Below are 20,430 nucleotides of genomic sequence, written 5' to 3' on the forward strand. Positions count from 1 at the left end.
TCTTAAGACTCAGAACTATTAAAAGCTATGAGACATCTGTGAAACATTTTTCAATAAAAAATTAGGAATTAGGAATGTGAGCACCAAAAAGTAAGAAAATAAGGTTGGAATAGTTGGGATAGTATTACAACACTTAATATATTATAGCAGTAATCTGAAATAGCTTGTATTCGATTGATCAGTTTTTTCCATTGTGCTACACTTTGATGGTGGGTCATGTACAAGCAATGTGAAGATGTTTTACGAGTTGTTATAAGTTGAGAGCCAATTTATCCTTAAATATGTGTAAAGAGAGTGATTACTGACGTAATTAATCTGGAACAAAAGAATACTTCGGTGAAAGCTGGGCCTGATTTGAAAGTGCGATATATAAACACAATAACCCTGGTTATAAAACTAATGTTTCTGCCAAAATATTCAGCGAAGAAATACTCTTCTTCTTCTCTAACATTGTAAATTTCTCGATATTTTCAAAACTGAGGCCAGCTATTCCGCCCTAACACCAATTAGTGTTCATGTAAAGACACTAAGACTTAGGTAATTAGTATAGATTTTTATAATTTCTTATTCACTTATAATTTTCACTTTCCTATTTAACACTTATCAGTTGGCTACAATTTTTGCATGTGTCTTCCATATTATCACTTTCTTTATTTAAAATCGTTTGTACTAACTCAGAGTAGTGAGTGCAGTATTTAATAATGGTAAACAAAGAAAAGTATTACGGACTTGAAAATATACGACTATATGGATATAACACAGTTAATATATCCAATATAAGTTGAATTTTTTATCTTGAAAAACAAAGCAAAATCTCTTTGTTATTTCCATATCAATTACATAGCATCATTTAACAGAACTATTAAATTTGTTTACAAAAATATATTTCAGTAAATAGCACCTTATGCAGGTGTTCCAAAATATCTTTTTTCTCTGAGCCATTCTCACTTCTCAGGAAAATTACCTTAAGTAATTTCCTCTGGAGTGAAATGACTCTAAAATAACTTCTTCCTTATTAACTTCCTAAAGTCGTTTTTCTCCAGGGAGTATTTCTTTATTCATATAATATGTTTTCCAATTATTTCCGCCAAAAGTGCCTTGCCAAAATACTAGACTCTTATATGATCTACTTTTACTCTTTTTGTTGTATACATCATTGAATACACTTTGCACTAAAAATTCATCGAAATTTTGTCTCACTGCCTTTGATCACCAGGCACACCTTTACAAGCATATTTTGCAGTGTTTGATTAAAGCTCTGTACAAATCTATTAGTTTGATTTCGTTATGCAGATGAAACTTTTTGTGCTGTTCCTGATCGCTGTATAAGGACATTCAAAACTAAACTGACGAAATATCTCCCCTAATGAGAACTGAGACTGCTAAAATGTCTTCTTTGGTACATCGTGTACAGATCAGACACTAGAGTTTTTGCTTTACTATCCTGTAGAGCCATCTTTTCTGACTACTTGGACAAAGAGATCATAATAATAAAAATGTATTGATTTCCATATGAACATATTTATTTGTAACCAAGTATATTCTAACACGATAAGTATCACCAGTAAAGGTTGCAGATCACCCTCAGTTTGAACAGATTTTTCTCTTGTTTGAATACCTGTATGCGATTTAATATAACTTTCTATGTCCGCGTATACTTTTTTTACAGTAGAAGGAGGTTAAAATAATAAAGTCAGTTTTTATCTTTCCACTAGCCAATAGCTGGGATAAATGGCAGATTTTAAATGATTAAATTTTTTCCTAGGATTCAATATGAGTCGATCATATTTAAGCCATTATCATTATTATCATCTATGTATCCTTGTTTATGTGCATTTCTCAGATCAAAAATTTCATGTACAAAGTTAAAATTCCACACGGCATTAACATTCATTATCGGAACACATATTTTCCATTATTCGATACATAACCGTCTTACAGTTCGATAAATATAACTTAAAATATTAAGTTAGCCAGTAAATTTGTTCTCTCACTAAAAGTAGTTCTGTGGATACTTATAAAATTGTGTTTCCCAGTATGACTTGAGTAAAATAGCTCTGTGTAGAAGTTAACCCATGATACATAGTTTTAAGTTAGTCTTCACTTTTATTTATCTAGGTTTTTCTTCCCTCAACAGACAGTTTTGTTTTTAGAACATACTCTGATATTCTTGTGTAAGAAATAAATACCATTTAAATTCTAAGATGTCTTTCAAAAACACCAATACAGTGATCTTTATATTTAGTCAAAAAATTGCATACATTTTTGGGGAGGGAAGACACGCTACAGCCACTTTGTTGGGCACAAAAATTTGTTTTAGGGCAATTCTTCTTGGAGAGGGAGGAGATATTTACCATAAAGTATTTTTTTCCTTGGGCTTGAGCTTGACATGATTAGGGCGTTTGAAATATGAAGGTCCTAAGTTCGAATCTCCGTCCCACAAAACTTTTTCGCCCTCTAAGTCGTCGGGACATTTATACTGTGACCGTCAATCCCACTATTTGTTGGTAAAAGAGTAGCCAAAGAGTTGGCAGTGGAGTGATGATCACTAGCTGCTTTCCCTTCGGTTTTTCATTGCTAAATTAGGGATGGCTAGTTAATTCATTAGTAGCTTTACGCAAAATTCATAACAAACCAAACCTTAGGACTTAGTCTTATTTAAGGCCGAAACTAGTCGTCTGAAAATATATCAGTATAGTAAACTAACGTTGTACGTTTTTTTGTACAATATGTATCAGCGCTTTCAGAGAACGGTATTTAAATAACAACACAAAATATCTTTATCTGATTCCTTTTTTTTTCCTGCTGTAGCCTGGTAGCGTAAATCAAATATTATATAGTAACATGGTTTTTAAATATTTTGTTACAATTAGTGAAATCCAACGAGACAAAATGTATTATGATTTCGATGCTAATGGTTTCTGAGAAATAATGGAGTTATTGGACATAAATATTTACCGTACTGATGGTCATTTTTGTATAAAATATCAATAGTATATTTACATGCTATCATTGCTTTCTCTATTGAGAAAGAAGGAAACATATTACTCTACAAAATCTTGATCTTGCAATTATGAAACGGTAAAATATTCAGTATGTTTTTTAAGCATACATATCTCGCTCTGTCGTCTAGGTGAACTTTTAGAAAATATAGTTTTCTAGTCATCAGAAGATTTCCACCTTCTAATAGAAATTTTCATTATTAATAATATTAAAATACTTAAGTACAGTGTCTCATAATTGGCCTGGAAATAATACTTCCTTCATTTACAGCAAAGGAAGCTGAATAGTGATATCCGCTCAGTTGATTAATTGCCATCGTGTTTTTTCTCTCTCTCTCTCTCGTTGTTATCTTAGGAACTTTATCGACAATGTCAAAATTTTGCTACAGCGTTGTTGGATCATACTCGAAGTACGTATGAGTTAGAAGTGATACTCAACTACGATGTCAGCAGGCCTGCTTTTAACCATGGTGATCGTATGCATCTGAGTCGTCTGAAACTAGCTATCAGAAACAAACAGAAAAAAGTAAGTTGCTTATCTTAAGATAATAAAAACTTGTTATTGTTTAGATGAATTCTATGAACATAAACCACTTACCTAAAGAGCGATTATAGTGTATGAAACAGCAAAATAATTAAAAAAATATAAGGACTATTGTTATTGAAATACCGACTTTGAACAATCGTATAATATCCGTTCAAATCTGTCACTTGAATTTAACTAATAATCTAAATCTGATTTTAAAAAAAAATAAGTGAAACGATTTGTGTTGTATTACAACCCTTAGAATGAACAAAAGCGCTTGGACATGACACTGGTTTGAAAAACGTAAGCTTTCACTTAATTTGCTTACTGAAATCGGATTGTTCTAATACTTAAATAAAAAAGGAAATATGTGAGAGAAAAATAAATACAATAAATAAGATCGTCGTACAGACAAGTTTTCAGTTTTGCTACAACTACGTCAGGTTATCCACCTGCTCACTTATATGTATATTAGCTGTGTTTATCCACCAGCCTATTTGTTTGTACTTTTGCTGGGTCTACATATCCAGTGTTTATCTGTATATGTACTGTTTCTATCTATCTGTTTGCCTTTTTATGTGTTGTGTCTATTCATCTTGCTATTTATCTGTATATATCCTATGTTTATTAATTTGGCTGTTTATCAGTATATATATACTATGTTTGTCAATTTGGCTGTTTACCTGTATATGTGCTATGTCTAGCCGCCTACTTGTTTGCATATATACACTGCTGGCCAAAATCTTAAGGCTAATGAACATAAAGACAAAATATGCATTTTGCGTTGTTAGACTCACCCACTTATTTGAGCAGAGCTTCGAAAGATGAAAATAAAAAAAGGGAAAATAAAAATAAAAAAAACTTTTTTTAGTATTTAATAGGGAAAATGTGAACACTATGAAATTAGCCTAAATACTAGCTGATCAAAAGTTTAAGACCATACTGAAACGAAACGTTAATCGGTAAACACGTAACAAAATTTAGTCGTTTGTGTTCAAGCATTAGCGTTGTCAACATCTCCCATTGACATCTCCTGTGTTACATTGGGAAAAACATGGCAAATGCTAAAAAGTTGACAGAGCTTAAACGTGGCAGAATTGTTGAGCTGCAAAAGCAATATCTTTCTCAACGTGCCATTGGGCGTAGTAAAATTGCTGTTGCAAATTTCTTAAAAGACCCTGACGGATACGGAACGAGAATTTTAAGTGGTCTGCCCAAGAAAAATTCGCCGGCGTTTAACAGGAGGATTCGACGGGTTGTCCGGCAAGACACCAGCCGATCGTCGAACTAGATTAAGGCCCTTACAAACGCAGAACGCAACTCAAGAAGAATAAGACGACATCTACGAGAGAAAGGCTTTAAAAACCGTAAACGTCTTCAAAGGCCACGCCTCCTTCCACACCACGAAACAGCTCGGTTAAACTTTGCTGAGAAGCACCAAACATGGGACGTAGAAAGGTGGACGAAGGTTTTGTTCTGTGATGAGAAACAAGTTAATCTGGATGGTCCAGATGGCTTCCAACGTTACTGATACGATAAGGATATCCAACCGGAAACATTTTCTACACAACACAGTGTAGGAGGTTCCATCATGATCTAGGGTGATTTCTCCTTCCATAGAACAATGGAGCTTCAGGTTATACAGGGGTGTCAAACGGCAGGTGGCTACATTGGCATGTTGGAGAGAGCATCCTTATTGACTGAAGGTCCTCGCTTGTGTAGAAATGACTGGATCTTTCAGCAGGACAACGCTGCAATCCATAATGCTCGCGGGACAAAGGACTTTTTCATGGCTAATAACGTGATTCTTTTGGACCATCCAGCGTGTTTGCCCGAGTTGAACCCCATTGAAAATGTTTGGTGGTGGATGGCAAGGGAAGTTTATAGAAATGGACGTCAATTCCAAACAGTGCATGATCTTCGCGAAGCCATCTTCACCACGTGGAATAACATTCCAGTCAGCCTTCTGCAAGCGCTTATATCGACCATGCCAAAGCAAATATTTGAAGTTTTTCGCAATGAGAGCCGTGCAACTCACTACTGAGACCTCTTGTTGGGCATTTCCTACCCTGTTTATGACTTATTTTTGGTATGGTCTTAAACTTTTGACCAGCTTGTATTTAGGCTAATTTCATAGTGTTCACATTTACCCTATTAAATGCTTAAAAAGTTTTTTATTTTTATTTTCTCTTTTCTTATTTTCATTTTTCGAAGCTCTACTCAAATAAGTAGGTGAGTCTAACAACGCAAAATGCATATTTTTTCTTTATGTTCATTGGCCCTAAGATTTTGGCCAGCAGCGTATATGCGGTGTGTCTATCTATCTGGCTATTTGGTATTTGCCTGTATTGGATACTGTGTGTATCTATATGGCTCCCCATATGTATTTTTCTCCATAAATCTGTTCATCTTCATTAATGAAAAAACATATTTTTGTGTGTGTACCCATCTGAACATTTTCTGACTTATTTGGTTGAATGCTTCACTTCACAAGCTCTGGTTACTCTTTGTGGAAATCTTTAATATACTGACACTTGTGTGTATTAAAAATAACCTTTTTTAAAATGTATTTTGTCTTCGGATTTTAAAGATTACAATTAAATTTACAACTATATATCAATCTTGAAACAATGTAGTCTTCATTTTTTTTACATTATTTTTGATATGTTATTTCGACATAGTTTAGTATATAGCAAGTCGCTGTTATGTTCACCGCCATTGCTACCAGGTACATTAATGTATTTTGTATCTTTTAAAGGAAATAAAGATTGCCAGAGCCACAATCATCGAATATCATCATATACTTTTTAAATCAAGATTTTTATCAGCGATAAAACTCATAACAGAATTTGCTTATTTATGTGAACATCAATGTTATAATCGATAACAATGAAATAAATGTTATACAACCACAGAAGAATAGAAAGGTGTCGCACTAAGTCCGCATATTTATTATCAGGGAGCCTAATTAAAATCTTCACTCAAATGGTTAAAGCATCTTATGAAATGATAAAATCATTTAAATTTAATAAAAATAAAGAAACTTAATTAATCACAACATAAAAACTTAAAACTGTAAAAATATTTTTATAACATAGAATGTTGCTAACCTCATTTAAAATATAAAACTCTATTAAAACATTTTTGTTAAAAGCACAGAGTAGAAATATTTTACGCAAGAATGTGAAAAAAAACACAATTCGAATTTTTCTGGGTCTCCTTATGATGACATAAACCCCTCGTTTCGGTTCCATTGAATCTGGCTGTAAACGTTATGTTGACCCCCGTGGGTCAGCGATAAATTTACGGACTTATAAAGCCAAAATCAGGAATTGTTACCCTCTTGTAAACAGAATGCACATAACTTATTTTGTAGCTTAGCTCTGAAACAACAACAAAAACTTTGTATTAAACCTTATTTTGGCTGATGTTAGCGTTTTCATATCAAAATGAATGCTTTGCTAGTTTCATTATAAATCGTATTTGTAAAGTTCAATATTACTATATTTTTTCGTAATATTTTCTCTTGTTAATCTTCTGTTACTACTTTTCGTCATATCGTATTTTTGTGTATTGTATTTTACCATTTACTGCTTCCCAGCAGGAATATTTCCAGGGTCTAACATACAAGATAAACAAAAGTTAGTTTTTATTCATATTATTGGTAATTTATTGCCGATTTAGCTCCCGTTTCCCTTCTTCTTCTCTCTTATAAATGAGTTAGGTGTGTCCTATTATTAGTGTGTCCGAACTATGACTTCGATTTACTGTTACGCGTAGCGTTTCACGAAATTCTGAAACAAATTAACAATATATATGATAACTATTTTTCCATAAATTTCTAACGAAACAATTAAAGTGATAAGACTTCTGTTTGATTAATAAAAATATAACTGAATACGAAACTTAGCTAAATACAAGTGTAGCTGATTACATATAGAGTTGAATACAAGTACAGCGGATTAAATGTTTAGCTGAATATATAATTGGTTACATGTATATAGCTGAACGCAAGCATAGCTTAATACTTTCACTTAATAACATGATATGGACTAAAGACCGATAACATTGAACAAGAGATTTAAAGCAATGGATTGAATTATTATGGATATGTTTCGTTTCATTTAGAAAATACTTTAAAACTTATGTAATTATTATAGTTTCCCTGCACTGAAACTGTTCGAAAAACACTATTGTATCAAGAAATGTTATTGATTTGTTTGTTTTGGAATTTCGCACAAAGCTACTCGAGGGCTATCTGTGCTAGCCGTCCCTATTTTAGCAGTGTAAGACTAGAGAAAAGGCAGCTAATCATCACCACTCACCGCCAACTCTTGGGCTACTCTTTTACCAACGAATAGTGGGATTGACCGTAACATTATACACCCCCACAGCTGGGAGGGCGAGCATGTTTAGCGCGACGCGGGCGCGAACCCGCGACCCTCGGATTACGAGTCGCACGCCTTACGCGCTAGGCAATGCCAGGCCAAATGTTATTGAATGGACATAGTTAAAGTTAACTTGAAGTGGTATTTACTGCAACATTATCAATTGTGCCTCATGTGATGAACTATACAATTATACAAGCAGTATAATGATAATGGACAAATTTATGTTTCACTTATTAACATAAAAAGCCAGTTGTCAGTAACACTCTTTATTAAAACAAAGCTGTTAGACTTCCTAAACGATGTTTTAAATCACTTCAACTCCATCCACTAAGGATTTAAAGGGGTTATACATTTGTTCTTTTTAACATACGCTGCTTTCCAGTGGCACAGCAGTATTTATATGGACTCACAACGCTAGAACCTGGGTTTTGTTACTCGTGTTGGACAGAACACAGATAACCATTGAGTAGCTTTGTGCTTAACTTCAATCAACCTATATTAACATATTGCAATATGCCTGAATCATTGGCGCTATTGTACCTGCTATGATAGACCGAGGAGACAAGCACACACAAACTTAAAAATACAAATAAGAGCAAAATAATTATTCTGTCTCTTTATAAGCTGGAATGAGGCTAATTATTTCATTTTACATTCTAGTCATTTTTATAACTTTCGAACTTAATGAATAAACTTTAAGCAAATAATTATTAAAACGAATAACTTTTCGTGGTATTTATTCTTTTAGATAGCCACGATATAAACCGAATCTCCTTAACTGTCTCCAAATTCTGTTGTTTGCATTGTTATACTAAGTTTAAAACGAATAAATAATTAATATCTATCTCACTTCCAGTTCTGCGCCCACCCCAATGTCCAGCAACTTCTAGCGTCCATCTGGTACGAAGGTCTTCCTGGGTTTCGGCGGAAGAACGCCGTCCTTCAAGCCTTGGAAATCTTCCGGATTGGAGCTCTTTTTCCTGTTTACTCAACAGCCTATATGTTAGCTCCTCATTCTCACTTTGGCAGAACCATACGTCGGCCTTTTATAAAATTCATCTGCCACTCTGCATCTTACGTAACGTTCTTATGTAAGTATAAATCGTTCTTAGCTCACACTAGTTTATTAACGCTGTTGAAATTGAAATAACGAAAATTTAAATCTACGTAAATCTAGAGTGATTTATATATACTATATATATATATAAGCCCAAGTTAGTTACTGAGGTTTATATGTATATATATATTATATATATCCAAGTTAGTTACTAAGGTTTATCTTTAAATCTAGTTGTAACTATCGAAATCCGAATCAATTATGATAGCAATAAGATTTATAGTTTAAGTCTCAGGAGCTATAAAATGCTCAATGAGAGAAATTGCATTAATTCATCTCAGGTCTGTTGTTAACGATGTCTTTGGGAGTAAGTTCCTCATTGTTATTTTACGAATAGTCAGTCGTTAGCACGATCCTTTCGCGAAAACGTTTTCTGCAACTCGCAGTAAAGTATTTCCTAGTATCTATTATCATCTCCTGATGATAACATATTTTGTTTTTTTGTCTTCTTCTTTTTACATCTATGTAAAACCAATAACCATTTTAGTAAGATTTTTTTCCTAGTTTCAACAAAATCAGATAACCTGTATAAAAGAAACTTCCGCGGTTAATGAAAGATTTCCATTTTTAGTTTTGTGGTTTTCTTAAAGACATATTATTTACTTAGAGGCTAGCAACATGACATTAAACGTAGTTAGGTTAATATTAAAATACAACTAACAAGTTTACTGAATAACACAAACAAGATGTTAGCATTTCAGTTCAATATAAAACTACAGTGTATCTGGAACGATTTCCGTGTAAAAATTCGACATTTAGAAAAGTTAGATATACAGAAAAGTAATCCTATAGGAAAGTTTGTACTCAACAAAGTCTGACACGGCACATCTTCCCAGAACTAAAACAAAGACATTGTTCAAGACGTTAATAAATAGATACTCAAGGTAAAAATAGATAAAAATAAAACATGACAATATATTAATATACAAGTACTCAAGGAAAAAAAAATAAAAGTAAAACATGACAATGTATTTCAGCCACGGTTTCGTACATTTGTACAAGAAGCTTGGCCTGGCATGGCCAAGCGCGTGAGGCGTGCGACTCGTAATCCGAGGGTCGCGGGTTCGCGCCCGCGTCGCGCTAAACATGCTCGCTCTCCCAGCCGTGAGGGTGTATAATGTGACGGTCAATCTCACTATTCATTGGTAAAAGAGTAGCCCAAGAGTTGGCGGTGGGTGGTGATGACTAGCTGCCTTCCCTCTAGTCTTACACTGCTAAATTAGGGACGGCTAGCACAGATAGCCCTCGAGTAGTTTTGTGCGAAATTCCAAAACAAACAAACAAACAAGAAGCTTACATATTTTAAAAAATTAAAAGATACACTATTTTGTGTTATATTTGTGGTGTTGACTCTGTTCGGCATAGAAAAAAAAACAAAAAAGGGAATAAAAGATAAATTAGCTAAAAATAAATTAATGTATCAAGTAAACACTGATAAAGTAAAAAAATATTAGACCGAAATTAAATCGTTATAACTGGTATTATTTCAAATATAACAGAGCAGGTGTTAAGAATTGAAAAAGCTCTTCTGCCTAGTAAATGTTAATAACAAAACGTTTGTCAGTAACTGATTATCAGTCTAAGAAATTTATTTCTTCTCTTTCTTGTGGTTTGTAAAATCATCAAAGTACATATTACTGGAATATATGAAAATCCAGTGTTTCTTTGGGGATTCCAAACTGTTGTTTAGTTTGCTCGTAAACCTTTAAATAATAAGCTTCCTCATTGAATTTAGCAGTTGGAGCAACCAAGAAAGAGTTTTAACTAAGTTACTATTTTATTAGAAGCATAATTAATGAAGACATTTTCAAGACGGTCATAAAGTTATGGAACTTTTTATTTTCTTACAAATTCTAGAGGTATTATTACTCATTTGCAAGACACTTTGTAAATGTGTATAATTTAGTTGAGTATTTCCTAATATAACTCGGAGAAACAAAGGGTCCAGAAATAGGTAAATGAAATAATACAGGCTTATTTATTTTTATATCCAGGAAAGCTTTCTCTGGGACAGGAGTATTACCTTTTTTTTAAGTCACTCAGAAACTAACCATAAGGAAATAATCACTTAATTGAAGGTAATTGGAAAAGATAGGAATGAGAGATTAGTAACAAGTGGCAAAAGAGGAAAGAAACAGATTGGGCTCATATTCCAAGTTATGTTATAATCATTATATAGAATAAAATAGCTTTAGTTCACAGTATTGTTATGAAAGTTTTGAACTTTCAATACTTGGAAAATATTCGGCGAAAACAGGTGCGTTGTTGAAAGCTTGGTTGCTGTCACAGATAATCCAAACTTCAGATGAAATTCTGGTTATGGTATTTACATTTTCTTTACACAAAGCACATAGTTTTAAGACTTATGCTAATGATAATCGCAAGCATTAAGATAAAATGGTGTTCTGTGTCTTTCTTAGCAAAATATGTTTTAAAATTGTTTATTATCTAGATTTAGCACTACCATTAATTTCTTTGTCAAAATAACATTGAATGGCTGTAATTATGTAAATATAACATAAATATCCTTATAATAGCGTATTAAACAAGCTTTAAAAATCTTATAGTAAACCAGTGTCAACTTGACATATAAAATGTTTATCTTATATCCATATTTCTTCAGTAACAATGACATAGTTTTTGCGCGTGATGATACAAACGTTTGAGAATTTTATGCTATTGAATTGATGTACAACTTAAACCTTCTTATGTATGAGATAATTTGCCCTTACCTATCACAAGCTGAAAGTACTTCTGCTTTTTTGTAGAGACCTGACAAAACTGTAGTAAATATATATATGGAACGCAAAGAAGTTGAAGTAGTGAAGTTCTTGACAACATTACATAAGAATGTTGGAGATATACGCCTATATACATATATACACGTATATACAAACATACATACATATATATAGTGATGATTCCATTATTGTTAGGCATATACATTAGATCCTAGAAGACAAAATACAAATAGGAGAACTCTTACATCGTTGTAAAAGACCTTAAAACAACACAAAAAAGAAGCAACTTTGATAGCTAGTTAAATATGCATTGCAAAATTCTGTTCAGCGATGCAGCGTAAAAATTATGTCTTCCTGCAAGTAACAAATATTTCTATCTCTCAAGCGAGTCGGCCTATGTCTAATCGGTTTACTTTTCTGTAGATACCATAAGAAACATGACAATTCGTTTGATCTTACAGGGTTGATAAACTTCAGTCATGAATTAATATATAAGTATGTTGCACATTTAGTGTACTTGTACAAAACATTTGTTTCACTATAAATCACACTGAGAGCTTTCCTAGCAACGTAAGAACTTGAATTACTTATGATTTACAATTCAAAATATGTTAGTATAATTCAGTTACTTTGTGCATAGGAAAATTTTATATCCATCTTATTTGTACTTTATCAAAGGGCACATTTAAAACTTTATCCTGAATGCCTCCTCGACATCCTTCAGTACTTGATGCTTATCCAGTTCATAGACAGTGATGTCAAAAAATACACGAAACCGTAAGCTAACATCTCAGTACATTTTTCCATAAGGCATAAAATTACTTTTCTCAGCCTTGTATTTGTCCTATTAAATAGGATGTACCAGTTATATATGGTGAAAGACCATATTTTGTTCAAGAAAATAACACACATTAAATTGCTGAGGGATATCTCTATTGCTTAATTTTGAAGATCTTGAAGTTTCTTCGATCAAATTTATCATTTTCTCGATTTCAGTGCAAGTTCTTTAAATAATAATTTACGCAGTATTTATATTGTTTCTGCTATGTTTTAGAGGAAATGAATACTATGTGTAGATATGTGTTTTGTGCCAGTCGCTACTCGACATTAATAGTTTCCTGATCATTTAGTACAAACAGAAGCGCTTAACAACAATTGAAATTATTCTCTAGATTGATTTTCCAAATACGGATATAGCGCTGACTGGCTACTCTAATAACGCCATTAAAGCCTTAATAGTATTTTTTTAAAATTAAAAGTTTGTAACTTCCGAAATATTTCTGGAATAATGAATAATTTATTTTGAGCTCAAAGAACAAATTAAAGCAATTGCACAAAAACTTATTTTATCGAAGGAATTATCTATTTTATATTTTCAACGGAAATATTTATTACACGATATTGTAAATCCTAAAAGTAAATATTCGATGATAATATAAGTTCTTTCTCCCCTAATGTCTGTTATCTTTTTGTCAGCTGAGAGCAAAAAAGGTATTTGATGCCAAAAAACACCAAAAAACAATAACACTTTGGTAGTGCTTTCAACAACTTTCAAAGTCATTTCGAAGTTGTTAACCTATTTGGGAAAACAGTTAAACCCTGTGCACCATTTCTATTCTTTCAGCTGCTGTTCTCGAATGAAGTTTAAATTACAGTGCATTTTTTTCCTCTTAACTTTCTCCTGGAAATGAGGTTTGAAATATATAGAATCTTTTGACTCCTTCGTCGCGGAAATAGCACTTGAGATATGTTGTATTTTTATGGAAGATTATTACAGATGTTTTCTTTTAAATGAAAAAGATAGACAAATTATTATTGTTCTCATTTTTTTCATTTATAACTTTCAATGATAATTGAAAGGAAGAGACTTATGCTAATTTGGGTAAATTTGTTTGTCTGTTTGTTTGTTTGTTTTGGAATTTCGCACAAAGCTACTCGAGGGCTATCTCTGCTAGCCGTCCCTAATTTAGCAGTGTAAGACTAGAGGGAAGGCAGCTAGTCATCACCACCCACCGTCAATTCTTGGGCTACTCTTTTACCAACGAATAGTGGGATTGACCGTCACATTATACACCCCCACGGCTGGGAGGGCGAGCATGTTTAGCGCGACGCGGGCGTGAACCCCGGATTACGAGTCGCACGCCTTACGCGCTTGGCCATGCCAGGCCCTCAATTTGGGTAAAGAAAAATGAATGTGTTTATGTGTTTGTATAGCAAAGTCACATTGGGCTCTCTGATTTTAGCGTTGTAATTTCGTCGCCTTACCGCTGTCTGAGCGGGGATTGAATACAAATATATCTCGAGTTTGAAATGATTTTTGTGGTTATCATTCTGGCTTTTTCTACATGGCGTTTTTTTATTTGGTTACTATTAAGTTATTTCATTAAATGAAATTGAAATTAAAATACATTTATTTTTATTTTCAAACGTGCGTAAAGACTGATGGCTTGGCATGGCCAGGTGGGTTAAGGCGTTCTACTTGTAATCTGAGGGTCGTGGGTTCGAGTCCCTATCGCACCAAAATGCTCGCTCTTTCAACCGTGGGGCGTTATAATGTGACGTACTATCCCACTATTCGTTGGTAAAAGAGTAGCCCAAGAGTTGGCGGGGGTGGTGATGACAAGCTGTCTTCCCTCTAGTCTTACACTGCTAAGCTAAGACTAAATTAGGGACGGCTAGCGCAGATAGCCCTCGTGTAGCTTTGCGCGAAATTCAAAAAACAAATAAACGTAAAGACTGAAATCGAAACGATTGTTTGTTTGTTTTTTTAATTTCGTGTAAAGCTACTCGAGGGCTATCTGCGCTAGCCGTCCCTAATTTAGCAGGGTAAGACTAGAGGAAAGGCAGCAAGTCATCACCACCCCGCCAACTTTTGGGCTACTCTTTTACCAACGAATAGTGGGATAGAACGTCACTTTATAACGCCCCCACGGCTGAAAGGGCGAGCATGTTTGGTGCGACAGAGACTCGAACCCGCGACCCTCAGATTACGAGTCGAACGCCTTAACCAACCTGGCTATGTCGGGCCTAAATCGAAATGAAATAAATGATTTTGTAAATCAACAAATATATAATTATATTTTCAGTTTTACAGTATTAATCCGAAAATACAATATTTTATAAGACTAAAATTGAAAGTTTTATTATGCTAACTGATTTACTGTCAGCAAACAGCTCAAATAAGGTTTGATATTCTTGTTATTAGCACAACATTGTTTAGATATGAATTTATAATATTTGTATAGTATAATTCAAGCATCTCCTTTAAAGTACTATATTTCAAACTGACTTATTTTTATTTGTGTTTAAATTTTCTCTTAAGGATTCTTGTCGTTGCTTGTTTCAGAAGTTAAATTTTATCATTTAAATGATTAGAAATCTTTCAAAATGACAAAATGTCAAGTCATTTATAAATTTGGGAATACAATTAGTGGAATATTTGTATAATATTTTTATACCACTTTAAATCAAATTAATAAAATATTTATATATTTTTGAGAATTATTCTGAGCCTCCTGAAATACAGTCTCAAACAAATTCAAAATAGTATTACATTTATGACGGTTTTTTTATAATCTATAGGTATGTGTTATGAAAACAGAGGAAAAATTCAACGTCAAAACAGGTCAAGAAGAAAAAAGAAATTCTTAAAGTGTTTTTCAACGTGCATTTGAAACTCTTACAGAAGAAAGATTATTTAGAAAAATATAAAAACATAATCTGTAGCTAATGTTCTAATGTCGTTAAACTTCTGCAGCACTAAAATGATAGCAGGTTGATATATCGGCTCAAAGAAGGCTCTCTACTAAACAGCTTCAACTTTTAAACAGAGAGACATATTAAGATTTGAAAACTTACGGAAGAGTTGGGTTTATCATTTGTGATTTCATTAACTAACATTGGACATTACATTGTCACTTAATCACAGATGGACGTTCATGACCTATCATAACCACTTCCAGTTATTTATTTATTTTTATTTTAGAACATCTCTATAGTCAATTTGAAATTTGAAAAAATACATTTCAAAAATTAAAAGATGATAAAACTTAAAATATAAAAAGTGCAAAGGTATTGACATTTTTGAATGTATAACAGGTTCAGCTTTAAAATGTTAAATGTAACATTCTTAGAGCATGAATCAGTTTTTTATTTAAGCTGACAGTTGGACTTTAAAGATGAGTTTTTGTTTGTAGATTTTTATAAAAGAATTGTTAATTATTTTTAAAAAGTCAGATTTAATTGTTTGCTTATGAAATTAATTACTAACTTTTCGAAAGGACTTTCAACGTTACATGGTAGTAGTTGAAGCAATTAATTTATGATTTTAAAATCTTCACATATTACTTTGGATTATACTTATTTTCCCTGTATTTTTAGTTTTACTTATTCTTGCGTCACAACGGGTCGACAATGTGCTGATCACTTGGTTTGGTACAAAGAAGATGAAACACGGCTTGGTGAATGACACGATAACGAAACGAGGAGCACCTCCGACCATCATTGAATGGATGATTTTAGCCTGGGTTGCAGGTTAGCTTTATAAAATTTGAAATAATAATTATCTTAAGGTACTGAATGTGGTGAATCGCGTTTGTGTAAGGTCATAAATGAATCTTTTTAAAAATTGTAACATTAGAATATACATAATAAACACTGGTATATTTACTACTTGTTTTAAAGGTTGATAATTAGCCCAAAAGCATTCTTTAGAAACATTTTCTCTATTTTGTTTCCTTGTTGGGGAATGTTACTCCTCTGGTAATTGAGAGAGCATTAGGTAATTACTTTTATTGAAGAACATCTTACTTTCATTAGTCTTTCTTCTATCTTTCTAAAGATTTGTATACAAATTACGTAAAGTTCACATTTTCTTTTCCTCGTTCCTCACAACTTATCCATTTAGGTTTCAAAATCTTAAATAGACAAATTAAGAGGACTGTGGGGGGAACATCTGCATTTTACTTGATTTTATCATAAATTTTAGGCCTATTGGTTTCTAATTCTTTACTAGCTTTCAGCAATGAAACCGTAAACTGTTTTGCATAATGATCTTGGACCGATCTAACGCCTAAAGATAGCAAAAATTATATACCAAACATTGGAACATTTAGTTATACTTAAAGTATCCAACAAGTTGGTTTTTATTGAGAACTGTAAGGAGTAATTAGTAATTTTAATATTGTTTATAAAGCATTTAAAACCCGTTACCAGAAAAAAAAAATTATGATAGTTGGTGATTAATTAAAGTGATTTCTACCAGTTCAGGATGTTACAGAGCATATATTTAACGTTTCAGTTCATTGACCACAAACAGAAAAAAATCTTCAGATTATGTGGTCAGCTATGGGTCAGTTATCTCTTTGTGAATCTGACGATGACCGAAGAAGGTCGAAACGTTGTTGGCTCCTCTACATAGAGTTTTTGTCTATCCATAGCAGCCGTTTTTACATATATATTTTTTTCTACAAGTAGGTTTTCTCGTCATCAAGGAACGTCCTATTCTGTTCTATATATATATATACTTCTGTATATTCGGAGCTGAAATATTACTTGTGGTAAGTAACAAAATATTTTAATAAATCGTAGGAAAAGTGAATTTGGTAATGAAACATCCTCTATTTTAGGGTTAATCTGGAGCGAGATCAAACAGCTATGGGAATCAGGACTTACAGAATATATCAGTGACATGTGGAACATAATTGATTTTATTACCAATTCCCTTTACGTGGCCACCGTGGCGCTTCGAGCGGTCGCCTACTTTCAGGTAGAGGAGTATTTACTTAATCATTTGTCCAAAATATTTTGTTAAACTATAAAATATTTATGCTTGTACATATAATGTTGAAGGTTTTTATTTTGTTTATTTGTTTTAGCGTAAGGTCGCTCAGTGTGCTTTGTACGCAACGAATACTGAATTTTGAACTCTAGCGTTATAATTTTTTTAAGTTAAGTGCTGAGTCAGGAGAGCAACTTTTATTTCTATTTTTGTTTCAGTAAGGTTTTAGTGCTGATGATATAATGTTATATTAGTTGTCTGGTGATAAATGCACATTTAAAATGGCAGCTTTTTTATATATGTCCATGGGACGTCAAGCAGCATTGCTTTCAAGAAAATAAAAAAGGTAATATTTCAAGTACTACGTCGACTGATAAAGTTTTATTGCTAACAAATATTGACCAATGAAATTATTGACACTTACGAAAAACAACGAAACGGACTTGTACATTTATAGAGAAAATCTGATGGACAGAGAGATGAACAGGTATGATATCATATTTTTATCTCTGTCTTCTCAGGTACAGAAAGAGATAGTACTAAATACTGGTACTGCTTATCTTCCCCGAGAACACTGGGATGCTTGGGACCCTATTCTTATAGCCGAGGGACTTTTTGCAGCAGCCAATATTTTCAGGTAGGTAGATGAGAGAATTATGTGGATGTCGAGTTCTCAAAGTTGTCAGCAGCGTACTGATAAATGATTATATCAGCTTAGTGCTTTGCTCAAGAACTCCAATTGAGCGATTTGGCAAGGTGCACAAAAACAATCTGTTCATGTGTCAGCAGTGCATCACTGCAGGGTACGGTGAACTAATTACCTATGATTTATAGATAATCTATAAGTGTATGTGTTTGTGATCATTAAGCGGAAGAGATAAAAGAAAATTAAACCTACTGAAACGCATTTTTATGATTGGATTATAAACTATAACGATCGTTATTGAGTTTTTTAGGTTATGTAATTTGCTTATAACTGTACATAGACTCTGTCTGTTTGTTTTTTAAGTACTGTTTTCTTACCGTATTACTATCACCATGTTATAAGACTGAATCCAACTACGTGTAACAACGGCAAAAACATAGATTACTAAATTTAGTTATAATTTCAAGCACTTAAGAGTGAAACTAAAGAAGAATGTATAACAATATATAAAACATACTATATGTGCTATAGCTATTGCCGATGAGGCATTTCGACCAATGTTAGGGCTCATCAGTCTGGATAAGACAGGCATAATGGTTGTTGGTAAGATATTAGTATTGCAATACATTCTTCGTCAGCTGTAATTCTTATTGTATCACAATCATAACAGTATATACCGCGCTCTGTTTACTAATAACTTTATTAGATACTTTTCTCTTTGATTTTACTGGGTTACAAAAGTATAATTTCTTACTAGTCTGGTGAATGCAACAAACTATTGACACATTTCGACCAATATTTTCTTTGTAGTTCGCTGAAGTTAGTATACATCTTCTTGGTAAATCCTCACCTTGGCCCCCTCCAGATATGTCTGGGCAGGATGGTTATTGACATCTTGAAGTTTTTCTTCGTCTACACTCTCGTATTGTTTGCTTTTGCCTGTGGGATGAACCAGCTGCTATGGTATTACGCTGACTTGGAGAAGAAAACCTGTGAAGAAAGTCTGAGAACCCCACACAACAAATCTGACACGGCAGCGTGTTTAACTTGGAGGAGGTTTACCAAGTATGTCTACCTATCTATATGAGTCGTAGATATCTTATTTACTTAAACCTGCGAAAAAAGTCTGAGATCCCACACAACAAATCTGACACGGCAGTGTGTTTAACTTGGAGGAGGTTTGCCAAGTATGTCTACCTATCTATATGAGTCGTAAATATCTTATTTACTTAAAACTATTTGTTGTTATATGCTAGGATGACAGCTAAATAATTACTTAGCTTAGTTAGTGTTTTTAATCAAAATATTAAGGAAATGATTATAAATTGAACTTCTTAACATAATTCGTTCTCTTGGATCTTGCTGAGAATTTTGACAAAATTATACGTAGGTTAAAAAGTCAGTGTCATGTTATTATTTGCAACAAAGACTTTTTAAACAATCAGCAAAACTACTAGAAACGTCTTTTCTTTTCTTTTTTAACTTTGAGCAAAGCTACACGAGGGCTGTCTGCGCTAGCTGTCTCTATTGTTTTACCAACGAATAATGGGATTGACCGTCACATTATGATGCTTTCTCTACTGAAAGAGCAAGCATTTTTGGCAGAACGTAGATTCGAGCCAGTTACACTTAGATGGCGAGTAGAGCAACACCTGGCTATGCTAGGCCCTCTACTGGAAGCGCCAGATACTAAAACAATACCATACAGTGTTGTACTTGGGTAGTACGTGATATAAAGTTGCAAAATTACTATGTAATACAGGATATGAAAAGAGCAATCACACTGTGTAGTGCGTGATATTAAAATGTTATTACACCTAATTCTAAAATGATAATCATAACGTGTGGTATCAAATACTGGAATAATAATCATGCTTCACGAGTTATATTGTAATAACAGCAATATGTGATTTTGCTCTAACAGTAAAAATACAGATTTTATTTCAATAATAAAGAATCAAAAATTAAAACTGAAGCTTGGTATTGCATATTTCCTAACCTGTCACTACACCTGTCTTTATTTTATTTTTATTATCTCATATTCTTATTTGCATTTATTTACATTTTTCTTTGCTATTTTGATGTTCAGTAGTGCTGCTTTTTACGCTTTTACTATTTACTATTTTCTCTGTATTGTGAGTTTACAATGATTTTAACTTTGTGATAAACGTGACTAAAACCAATGATGTTGATAGCGTAGCTTAGAAGTTAATTGAATGTCAATATGT

At 33.1% G+C, this 20,430-nt stretch overlaps 1 protein-coding gene across 1 annotated transcript in view; it reads left to right on the forward strand.

The window, feature by feature from the left end:
* The window catches only part of LOC143255475 (transient receptor potential-gamma protein-like), a 113,156-nt gene that overhangs the window by 75,668 nt on the left and 17,058 nt on the right, over positions 1-20,430 (forward strand). The window contains exons 5-10 of the mRNA XM_076511203.1: positions 3,358-3,528; positions 8,776-9,010; positions 16,158-16,310; positions 17,405-17,544; positions 18,078-18,193; positions 19,013-19,267. Coding sequence (XP_076367318.1) covers positions 3,358-3,528; positions 8,776-9,010; positions 16,158-16,310; positions 17,405-17,544; positions 18,078-18,193; positions 19,013-19,267 — 1,070 coding nt within the window. The remainder of the gene's footprint in view (positions 1-3,357; positions 3,529-8,775; positions 9,011-16,157; positions 16,311-17,404; positions 17,545-18,077; positions 18,194-19,012; positions 19,268-20,430) is intronic.

Source organism: Tachypleus tridentatus, chromosome 1 (assembly GCF_004210375.1).
Source record: "Tachypleus tridentatus isolate NWPU-2018 chromosome 1, ASM421037v1, whole genome shotgun sequence".
Taxonomy (NCBI): domain Eukaryota; kingdom Metazoa; phylum Arthropoda; class Merostomata; order Xiphosura; family Limulidae; genus Tachypleus; species Tachypleus tridentatus.